At 33.4% G+C, this 11,531-nt stretch overlaps 1 protein-coding gene across 1 annotated transcript; it reads right to left on the bottom strand.

Annotated features, from left to right (window-relative positions):
* Nucleotides 1-6,509: 6,509 nt before the first annotated feature.
* On the bottom strand, nt 6,510-9,015 carry LOC140985569 (cytochrome P450 71AP13-like). The gene is made up of 2 exons (XM_073453421.1): nt 8,028-9,015; nt 6,510-7,224 (listed from the first exon to the last, which is right to left on the bottom strand). The coding sequence occupies exons 1-2, from the start codon at nt 8,952-8,954 to the stop codon at nt 6,607-6,609; spliced, it is 1,545 nt and encodes a 514-aa protein (XP_073309522.1). The 5' UTR covers nt 8,955-9,015; the 3' UTR covers nt 6,510-6,606.
* Between the last annotated feature and the right edge of the window lie 2,516 nt (nt 9,016-11,531).

Raw genomic sequence — 11,531 nt, 5'->3', positions numbered from 1 at the left:
TATTCTCATTAATTGTTGCTTGGAATACTGTTCGCATATCATCATTCTCAGCCGCTAACAAATTTAATTTAATCCTAAGACTGTCAAGTTCCTTTCACTGGGAGCATATAGAGTTTATTGACTTATCTGTTAGGCTTATATTATCCGCTTTGACTTCCTCGAATTATTGTGAACGTTATCGTGACAAGATTTATTTTTATAAATACATCATAATCAAAATCAAATACCAAATCATCATCGGCTATCTCCAGCTCAACATTTGTTCTCTCCGGCTCAACATCTGTCGTGCTAAGCTGGACCTTCTCATCCTCACTTTCAATTGTTGAGGTCTCTGAGCTTGATTGATCTGAGTCTGAACCAGCCCATCTATTCTTTTTTCCTCAGAAACTAGCACCTTCCGATCTTCTTATTTTTGTAGCATTTTTTTTTATCTTTGAACGGTCTTTTTTCAAAAGTATTCTCAAATCTTTCTAAGGCTTGTTACAGTTTCTAATAAAATGACATTATTTTTCGTACTTAAAATAAGCATGATAGTCATCAGCTTGATCTTTTTTATCATAAGAAATGAATTTAGATTGGTTTTTTATCATAAAATTTTCAAAATTTTTAATAAATAAATACAATTTTTTTTTATCTAGATAGTAGATTTTCCATTTGAAGCTTCTTTTCTGGTGGTCGGATTTGAAATTTTTGCGGTTAGAGCTTCGGTGGGTTGAAGAGTAGATGTCTCTTCTTCTCTTCGGATCCTCAAGATAAGTCAAGATAAAGATTGCGCTTAGGTGAAATTGAAAGAGCAATCCAAAGAAGAGAAATCACCAGATTTCGAAACGGATAACAAAGGAATTTTGTAGATGAAAGGACGATTGTGCGTACCAGACATCGATAACCTTCAACAAGAAGTAATGTCTGAAGCACATAAGCCAAAATTTTCAATCCATCCTTGCAGTACCAAGATGTACAGCGACATGAAGAAGAATTTCTGGTGGAATGGAATGAAAAAGGATGTTGCGATATTCGTTTCCAAATGTCTTGTGTGCCAACAAGTCAAAGTAGAGCACCAAAGACCTGGAGGACTTCTTCAACCTCTAGAGATTCCAGAATGGAAATGAGAACATATCTCCATGGAATTTGTTGTTGGGTTACCAAAGTCTAGACAAAGTCATGATGGTATCTGAGTAATCGTAGATAGACTCACAAAATCTGCGCATTTCTTACCCATCCGCATGAACTATAATTTGGACAAGCTAGACACATTGTACATGAATGATATTGCGATTACATGGAGTCCCAACTAGCATACTATCCGACAGAGATCCTAGGTTTACATCCCGATTTCGGAAGAGCTTTCAACAAGCTATGGGGACAAAAGTTACTCTTAGTACGGCATATCACCCTCAAACTGAGGGCCAAACTGAGAGGACAATACAAACCCTTGAAGATATGTTGAGAGCATGTGCTCTAGACTTAAGTGGTAATTGGAGCGAACATCTGCCCTTAATCGAGTTCGCGTACAATAATAGTTACCACAGCAGTATTGGAATGGCACCATACAAGCTCTGTATGGACAAAGTGTCGATCACCACTGTATTGGGATGAAGTAGGGGAAAAAGCCATCATTGGACCCGAACTGATCCAAGAAACAGTGGATAAAGTTGCTTTGATCAAGGAAAGATTAAAAGCTGCACAAGATCGACAGAAAAACTGGGCTGACCTGAGAAGAAGAACCGTGGAATTCGAAGTTGGAGAAAAAACATATGTGAAAGTGTCACCCATGAAAGGTGTGATGCGCTTCAATAAGGCTGGTAAATTGAGTCCTAGATATGTCGGACCATTTGAAATTCTTGAGAAAGTGAGAACTCTTGCTTATAGATTAGCACTTCCACATGAAATGTCAAGAATCCACAATGTTTTCCACATCTCGCAGCTGAGAATATATATTTCCGATCCAAGTCATATTCTGGAAGTTGGACCACTTTTGGTTGAGGGAAATCTAAATGAATAACTGAAGTATGGAGAAATTACGATTCGAATTGTGGATAACAAAGACCAAGTACTGAGACGACGAACTATTCCATACGTCAAAGTACAATGGTCAAACCATACCGAAAGAGAAGCTACTTGGGAGTTGGAAGAAAAGATGCGAGAACAATACCCTTACCTCTTTGAGGATCAGGTATAGCCAAGTTTCGAGGACGAAACTTCTCATAAGGAGGGAGGGATGTGAGAACCTGAAATTCCAGCAGTAGTTAGCAGTTTGCAGCAGCTAACAATGTTCCAGTAGCTACTAATATTTCAAAAGTTGGTATTTTTCCAGCAGACATGTATTTTTCCAGCAGACAGAATCCAGCAGCCGAAGAATTCAGTAGCGAGATTCCAGCAGATAGTTACCGATTCTACTTATGACTTGTAACTGAAGTATTTAACATGAAATAAAGGCTGTTAATGGCACATCATGGCAGATTATGGCCATTAATAGGGAGTCCAACAGTCAGAATTTGGCCTAGAAATAACATCTTCAATATCTGAATTGGTGTTACACAAATCCTGAGTTATCACATGAAATTCGAGCTAAGAGAGTACCTATTTTTAAGCTGTAAAATCCAGTAGCAAGAACAAGCAGATTCCAGACTTCAACAACCGAAACTTCTAGCAAATTACTGTAAGTGGGCTTATGTATAAATATCTTGAAACCAGTTTGATGACTTTTGTTTTGAAACAAAGTATATGTATTTTTGATTTCTGATATCTGATTTTTGAAGCACTGAAACCTAATGAACTAATGGTAGGAATATATATTCTGAACATTACTGAATTCTGATTACTGGCCTTACCCCTTAGAGAAGAGAACATATAGGGGACTGATATCAGTTTAGCCATGAAATTCACAAACGTGCTCAGTGCTTACTTGCAAAATTTCTGATTTCTGTTCTGAATACTGATTTCTAAATACTGATTTCTGAATACTTATTTCTGTTCTGAAAATAAGAGTTCTGTATATTATTTTTATTATTGTTTCTGTTGAAAATGATTTCGAAAACTGAGAGTTATTCCCGCCCCCTCTTACTGAGTGACGATCATATCACTCACCCACCAAACCCATCCCAGATAAGAACAAGGATGAACTGTTAGAAGAAGAAGAACAGAACCAGTTCTGGGGCTGTGAAGAAGACTGTTATTTTTCAGTTCTAGATTATGTTTTTCCGCTGCATCTGTAGAAACAATGTTTTGTCTGGTTTTATATTTCCGCTGTAAAACATTTGTTATTTGAGTTTGTATCAGACAATGAAATATTCAGTTTTATGAATAAAAAGATTGGGTTTTGAATTTTGAACTTTTGAGGCTTAATTGTTTTCGAATATAAATTTGAGAGCAACGTCGGTGTCGACTAACCCCGTCCCTGGGGCGTGACAGTGCTTTTTATTATATTTTAATTAATTGGGCTAATCATGAATACTGACCAAAATAAGAGAAAACCATATAAAAATATAAATTTAGAATTCTAAATAAAAATTTATTGGACAATTAAAAATGAAAGAATAAAAATAAATAATTTTAAAAACCATTTACTGCATGGGTAAAATTTATCAATGAAAATAATATTTTATTATGGAGTTTAAATTTATTCTGAAATTTTTTTGTTCCATAAATAGTGATGTAAATATTCTGTTTTGAAAATAATGCCAATAAAGAATATGGAAGTAATTATTTTAGGAAAAAATTTGTATTTCTGGTCTTTTATATTTTCTTTTTACGATTTTTTCCTCTATATTGTCAAATTTTAGTGTTAGTTCGTTCTCTTTTTTTCATTTTTTTTGTAATTCTAGTCATTTTTCTGACGTGACGCTTATACGACACTGATGCGATGATGAACTGCCACTAACACAACACTAATGTGTGTGGTGATACATTTATAAGTCCAGATGAAAATGAAGAAAATTAAATTTTCAAAAAAAAATTATTTAAGATTAAGATTGAAATTTGACAATGTAGATGACTAAAATCACAACAAAACAAACGTAGAGTACAGAACAACTTACAACCTTTTAAGCTTGAAGCTTTACTAAAATGCTTCTTTTTGGCCAAAATGGGTAAAACATAGGTTGACCCCTTAAGAGAGACTTTAAAAAACAAACAAAATTGTTGAATAAAATGGAACACAAATTAGAGATTTTATGAGTACTGATGAACAAAAAGAAAAGAAATATAAATCAAATTGAATTTGAATCTGAATAAGAAGAAGATCAAAAACATATAACATTGAATTATGTTCAACAACGCTTAAGTGCAACTTTTTTAAAAGCAAGATTAGTTAAGAAGAGGAATAGAAACATAAATTAAAAATTTTACTGTCACGTAATGATAGCAATGTACAATCGTTGATATTTAAGTATAACGATGATAAATTATAATATAGTGAATAAGAATAAGACAAAAAATTACTACATTACATTTAAATTTTTTATTTTTATGTAGTATCTACTCCATTTTATTTGTTTGATATAATTAAAAATAATATTTTATGATTAAATTTATACTAATCCCTCTTAAAAATTTAAAATAAAAAAGCTTGAAGTTTCTCTCTCATACTTTGACGCGCTTTTAAAACATTGCTCTTAAGTCATTGTGCTTTATCTCCGATTATATATAATCTATATTTAGATCATTCATATCATTTTTAATAGTAGGTTTCTTGTGAGACGCTCTCACGAATCTTTGTCTGTGAGACGGGTCAATCTACCGATATTAACAATAAAAAGTAATACTCTTAGCATAAAAAGTAATACTTCTTCATGGATGACCCAAATAAGAGATCGGTCTCACAAAATACGACTCATGAGATCGTTTCACACAAGTTTTTGCCCATTTTTAATCGTTATTTGTCAAGTCTTTTTTGTTCTCTCTCTTCTATCTTTTAATATGAGTATTAGTCATGGTCTCTTATTTCCTAATCATTGGATCCTCTATTGGTCGTCTTCGTACGTATCCATACTATATATATCCTAGACGTGACTCCCTCGATTTTGTTTTCGATAGGTGCAACCCTAACTTTTTCTCTACTATACTTGTTTCTTAATCAATCCATTTTTATATCTTCACAAATCCACCATAATATCCTTGTAACCAAGCAGACCTAACCACTGCTTTGTTAAACTTTCCTTTTTTTAATTAGCATCAGAAACTTTCCTTTGTATTTCAAGGGTACTTTATGAAAATTTTAATTTGAAGTTAATTATACCCTTTTATAGTTTGATCTCCTCCTCTATCAGATTTTTTCATCTTTCACTGGGATCTTTTTGCAGGAAATTTTAGAGCTTTATGATAAATGTAACAGAACTTTTGCCTTGAAAAATATCATGAAGTTGAGAATGTTATAGTTAAAAGATTTAATTTGAAGCTGTACATCCTTTTACACGATCGAGTGCTTCTTTGCACGCACTTAGAGCCGGACCTTTTATGATGCCAACCAAATGGTTGTCTCAGTGCTCGGCCCAATAAGGGGCCCAAATGTATATATATAAATATATATATGCTATATGTTATTTGTTCTCTAACTCACTCCAAATCTCAACCCTGATTTTTGTTCATATTCAACAAATAAAGTTTATGGTCCCCTACTTCTCTTCAGCCTGAAGGTAAGTAATTTTCGTCATTAATTATGCTTTATTTTTATTTCAAATCTTCTTTATAAATACACATTTATATTTATATTTTTAGACTAATCTATCAAAGGATCCTCACTGAAAATGAAATTTACTTGCGATATGGGCACTGTAATATACTTCAAGATCATATTAAATAAATATATAACTAAAGCACACATCGCATGATTTAATTCTTTAATGAGTTATAATTGAATTATGAGTTTTATATAAATTTTATGCGTGACTTGGGTAATTAATAAATGAATAGTCTAAGGAAATAAAATAAATTGTGAATAGAGCTTGAATGTATGGACCGTTGAAAGATAAAATTCATTGTTTTTTGCGATTTCTTTGTCCTATGATTTTGTAGTTTGTTATTTCGACTCAAAGAATTCTTTGATTTTGTATTTTCTACGATTATAGAGACTAAAAGTGTAGTTTCTACAAGAATTATCTTCGAACAAAAATATCGCAAGATAGACTAAATGAGCAACTATGATGTCGATCGAGAAATAAATGGTCTGACAATTGGATTACACAAATTTGATAAATATTTTCGCAGCTAAAAAGCTAGACGAGTAGTATTTATGTAGTTATTTTAAATATTTATTGAGTTGTTATTGATGTAATATATTGGTTTTGATATATTTATGTATTTATTAGTGTATTTGTTATTTTCAAATTGAATTTTATATTTATTACTGCAACAAGATGACTCAATTTTCAATTTTCGTTTCATGCCTCATTCAACACAGGTACGGCTCAGCATGCACTGAGATTAACACATGCATATGATTATATTATTATTTGCATACACTGAGATTAACACATACATATGATCATAATATACACATACATTTCAAGAACTATAATAGGCCAAAATATGTTTTATTAGGTTTCATAGTTCGTTACCGTAAAGGAAATATGGAGTACTGAATGAAAAAGCCAATTCCCTGTGTGGGCTTCAAATATCATTAAAAATTGGCTTCGCAACCACCATTAATGTAGAAATCCTATGCATCGTAATCCCAAAAACTTCAGTCATATCAAGATCCGCCGGCTGGACTCCCGGCGGAAGCTCCCAATCAAAGCTGTGAACCAGCTGCGCCAGTGCAAGCTCAACTGTCGCAGAACCAAATGCAATCGCAGGACAGCTTCTTCTGCCCGCACCAAAAGGTATCAACTCAAAATCTTTCCCTCTAAAATCAATTTCATTATCCATGAATCTTTCAGGATCAAATTTATCAGGGTCTTTCCAGGATTCTTGGCTCCTCCCTATGGCCCAAGCATTGATGTAAATTCTTGTCTTTTCAGGGATTGTGTACCCACCAACAAAGACTTCTTCCATGGATTCTCTGGGGAGTAGTACTGGTGCAGGAGGGTGTAGCCTGAAGATTTCTTTGATAACGGCTTTCAAGTAGTTCATTTGTGTTATATCGGATTCCGACACGAACTTACGGTCTCCGAGTTTGCTTCTAACCTCGGACTGCAATTTTTTCATGATTTTTGGGTGAGTGATTAGTTCTGTCATCCCCCAGTCGAGGGTTATGAAGGTTGTGTCTGTTCCCGCAGCAAACATGTCCTACATGAAAAATACGATGAAGAAGAAGATCAAGGGTCGAAAAATCAAGAGTACTTGATTTCAACATTTCATTGTAAAAAAAAATGTACGAATGTTAATTCTTTTTTTTTAATTGTGAACGGCTTAGTAATTTTAGCTTTAAAATCTCAAATATGATTTTTATTAGTATTTTCTGCTAAAATTTGAATATAAAGGCCTAGAAAATAAACATTTTTAAGTTCTTGAAGGATTCATCAGGTGGGAAGCTGGATTGGTCGTCGTTTGTAGTTTTCATATCACAATGCAGCTATTTTTTTTTTCACTCTTCGTTTTGAGAACTCTGTATTTGTGGACTCAAATGCAAATGATTACGATTAAAGTGAATCAGTTACCTAACACATGGTTTTATACGGAAAAGATGAACCAAAGAAATCTTGATTTGATTATATACAATAGGCAATGTTAGAGTTTAATAACTATTTGAATTTCTAGTTCTTGAAATTCAATTATAGACAATAGGCAATGTTAGATTTATGTAAATATTCACATTGTGGTTGGTCAAAACGAATCATACCCCGACACCCACCAAAATAAAATAATATGTAAGATATGTGATGGCAACCCATTCAATCCCCTTTAATTTCTTGCAGCCACGTATCTCAAGAAAATCTTTTTTGTTGCAAAAGCTTATTTGAGGCTGATTGGGTTGTTCATACCATATCAAAGATAATAAGCTAAATAATTGTTCATCGAGTTATAATAATTCAAATCATATAAACATTTTCCGAAGAAAAATAAGAAGTTTGCACGCGCGGCTTACGTACCAAGAGGATTGCCTTGACGTTATCCAAGGTTAGAGGAATCTCACAATATTGAATATTATCCTTCTGCACTTCAAGCAAGATATCCACAAAATCCTTGTGATCTCTCATGTTGTTGGATTTCAAATGATCCTCGATAACCCCATCAAAGAACTCATCAAATCTCCTAAAAGCACGCAGAAGCCTGGATTTGTTGCCTGTCAAAGTGTGAACAAACTCCATCGAAGGAAAGAAATCACCGACATCAAACCCGCCGAGCAGTTCTTGATACTCTTCAAGCATTTCTTGAAACCCAAGCCTCTCATATTCCCCACCTGCTGAGAAATCTTTCCCAAACACAACCCGGCAAAGAACATCGTTAGCATACATATTCAGCAGCTTTGTCAGGTTTAACGTCTGAGGATACGACGATTCTTTTATACGACGAATCAGTTTAGCAACTTCTTGCTCCCTTACAAACTCATAGGATTGGACCCTTTTGGCACTCAAGATCTCGAATATGCATATCTTCCTTACATGCCTCCAGTACGGGCCATATGGCGCAAATGCCATATCCGTGCAGTTGTAGAAAAGATGCTTGGCCCCGAATATCTGAGGCCGGTTCGCGAGCGCAAGATCCTGCGTTTTGAGAACTTCTTTCGCCATCTCGGCCGAAGAAACGATTACAGTGGGGATTTCTCCAAGCTGAAGATGAAAAATGGGACCATATTTCTTGGATAAAGTGTAGAGAGAGAGGTGGGGGTGTTTGCTGAGTTGATGGAGGTTGCCTATTATGGGGAGCTTTGGAGGGTTTGGGGGAAGTTTCACGTTTTGGGTATTGAATTTCTTGTTTGAAAGATAGATTAAAAGTATGAGAATTAAGATGGATGGGATTAGTGTGGAGGGTTGGAAGATGGAGCTTTGTTCTAGCCATTGTTGGAGAGAATCCATTTCCCTGTCGTTTTCTGAGGTCTTATGTTCAATTTCAAAGTAACAGATTCAATCTTTTATGTAAATTATTTGAATTTAAGTCTGAGTTGTAAAAATAATATATTGTACATCAATTATTGGACAAGAAAATATCACATGTTCTGCAATTGAGATTGTGCCACGAGCCTTGATTTGGATCTTTGATCTGATAGCCCATTCCAACAATGATTTGTACTTCTCATTACATTTTTAAATAGAAATTTTTTATCTTACAGAATAAATATATATATGAATAAAATAAAAGGTGATGGTTAATAGTTTTTGTGAAACTTTTATAATATTTACAACAATATATTAATAAAATATCAAATTTAGAGTAGGTCTATTGTGAGATGGTCTCACGAATCTTTATCTGTAAGACGGGTCAACCCTACCGATATTCACAATAAAAAATAATACTCTTAACATAAAAAGTGGTCGAATCTTTTATTTGAGTCATCCATGAAAAACTATTACTTTTTATGCTAAAAGTATTACTTTTTATTATGAATATCAGTAAGGTTGACTCATTTCACAGATAAAGATTCGTGAGACCGTCTCACAAGAGACTTTCTCATAAATGTTTGAAAATAATTTAAATTTGGGAAATAATATTTGATTCAATAATTTTTCATATTTTGATTTTAATTCACTAACTTTTAAAATTTTAATTTTGATATAATAACTTTAATTTTTTGATTTATTTCACACAAAAAAATGCATGCTTATTAGGTAACGAAAATTTACAAACATGTCATTAAAAATTACTGACTTGTCCGATTGCACGTCAGTAATTAGAGCAAAATAATAGAAAATCAAAAGTTTGTATACTACAACCTAATTTTGAAAACTTAATAAACCAAAAGTCAAAATTGAATAATTTAGTGGATCTATAAAATTTATGACCCAATAAATATGGAAAAGAAAAGGTTGTGATTACTATTGACAATCTTTAATTGATGAAATTACTAAAATACAATATGTTAATATTTTACATGGTATTTGTCCTTAAAGCCTTTATCTCACTCATAACGTTAATAAATAAAACTAAGTAATCTATAATTAATGAAATAATAATCGAGTGTCAAGTTGTCATTGGAGCGTCGCTGTTACATCGTCGCTTGTCCTGGTACTCTTCGTCCATCCTTTGGTCCTAATTAATTGCCATTAAAACACTCACAAATTTATGATTGACTAATTGATGGTAACTGATGGTTTGTCCGATTTTATTTATATGGACAACGATTCAAACCATTAAGAAATTAAATTGTGTTAATACATCAATAGTTTTGAGCCATCATCCATATGGGTAGGGTCGAACAATGTTCTCTAATATCAAATTTCTAGATAATTCTTTGTCACATTTGAAAGGACGTTGTTAATCATGAACGAACAAGAAATAAACTATGATGTATGTATCAGAAGTTAGTGTTGTCAACACCATCACACAACATGCAGCGAGAATTAATTATTTAACACATACGTAAACTTTTAATAAATAAACATCATATTTAAATCATACTTGTGCAATACCCCTATAAGGTCTAGGAAATTTGAACTAAGTAATCCGACTGCATGCAATCTAGGGTTTTATTTAAAAAATGTGTTTAATGATTTTTATGCATTTAATGCATGATTATTGCATGGTTAGGTGTTATTGCGTGGGATAGGGCTCATGCCGGACCATCCTAACGACTAATGATTAGTAAGGGTTCATGGGTATAGCCGAGACCCATGTTTGTTCAGCCTAATGGTCCATGATCGTTACAAAAAAGATAACTATCATGGGCCATTAGGCTGAACCAACATGGGCCTCGGTCCATACCCATACACCACTATTGGTCATGGGTCGTTAGGATGGTCCAGCATGAGCTCTATCTTTAAAACCCGGGATTTTGTAATATCGTGATCATATCAGTTTAATATCAGGTTAATAATTTGATGGTGTAATCTTGGATATTAATATTTAAATCATTCAGAATATAAGATTTGTTTTAAGGTTATCTAAGTTGTGTAGATAATTTTATCGTGTGCAGAATTTTGAAGCTCGAAATTTAGATAGTATTATTTATTTTTCAACTTGAAAGTGGGTAGGAATAAATTTATCTCAATCTAAGGAATTAAAGAAGGAAATTTGAAAATAAGCAGATAAATGTCTAATATTTAAGTTGATATTGAGATACCGGGATAAAAGATCAAGCAAGAGATAATAAAATCCCTAGAATTCGAAATCTAACAATATACACTATGAAATTTTCGAAAAAAGCTAGGTGGGGAAGGAAAAAGGAGATTTCGAATATCTACCTATATCACGGATATATTATGATTTTAGATTTGATTCACAGTTCAAACGCACTATAATTCTCGATCACGATAGCAGCCAACCCCTATAAATAGGAGGGCCTATAACTCGAAAATTACACCCAAAATTCTCTCAAAATTTCGAGACTCCCCTCTAGTCTCCTTAGGAATTTTCGAGCACAGCGAAGCGCTGCCGCCGTCCAGCCGTTGAAGTAGGAATTTCAAAATTCCTGTGCAAGAACCCTAGTTTTTGTTTTT

Source organism: Primulina huaijiensis, chromosome 10 (assembly GCF_012295235.1).
Source record: "Primulina huaijiensis isolate GDHJ02 chromosome 10, ASM1229523v2, whole genome shotgun sequence".
Taxonomy (NCBI): Eukaryota; Viridiplantae; Streptophyta; class Magnoliopsida; order Lamiales; family Gesneriaceae; genus Primulina; species Primulina huaijiensis.
This window is presented reverse-complemented; position numbering and strand designations above follow the sequence as displayed.

Excerpts from the sequence above, each read along its gene's own strand:
- LOC140985569 (XM_073453421.1), bottom strand. The coding sequence starts at position 8,954 with ATGGATTCTCTCCAACAATGGCTAGAACAAAGCTCCATCTTCCAACCC. Across the intron at positions 7,225-8,027 it reads ACGTCAAGGCAATCCTCTTG|GACATGTTTGCTGCGGGAAC; the intron begins GTACGTAAGCCG and ends TTTTTCATGTAG.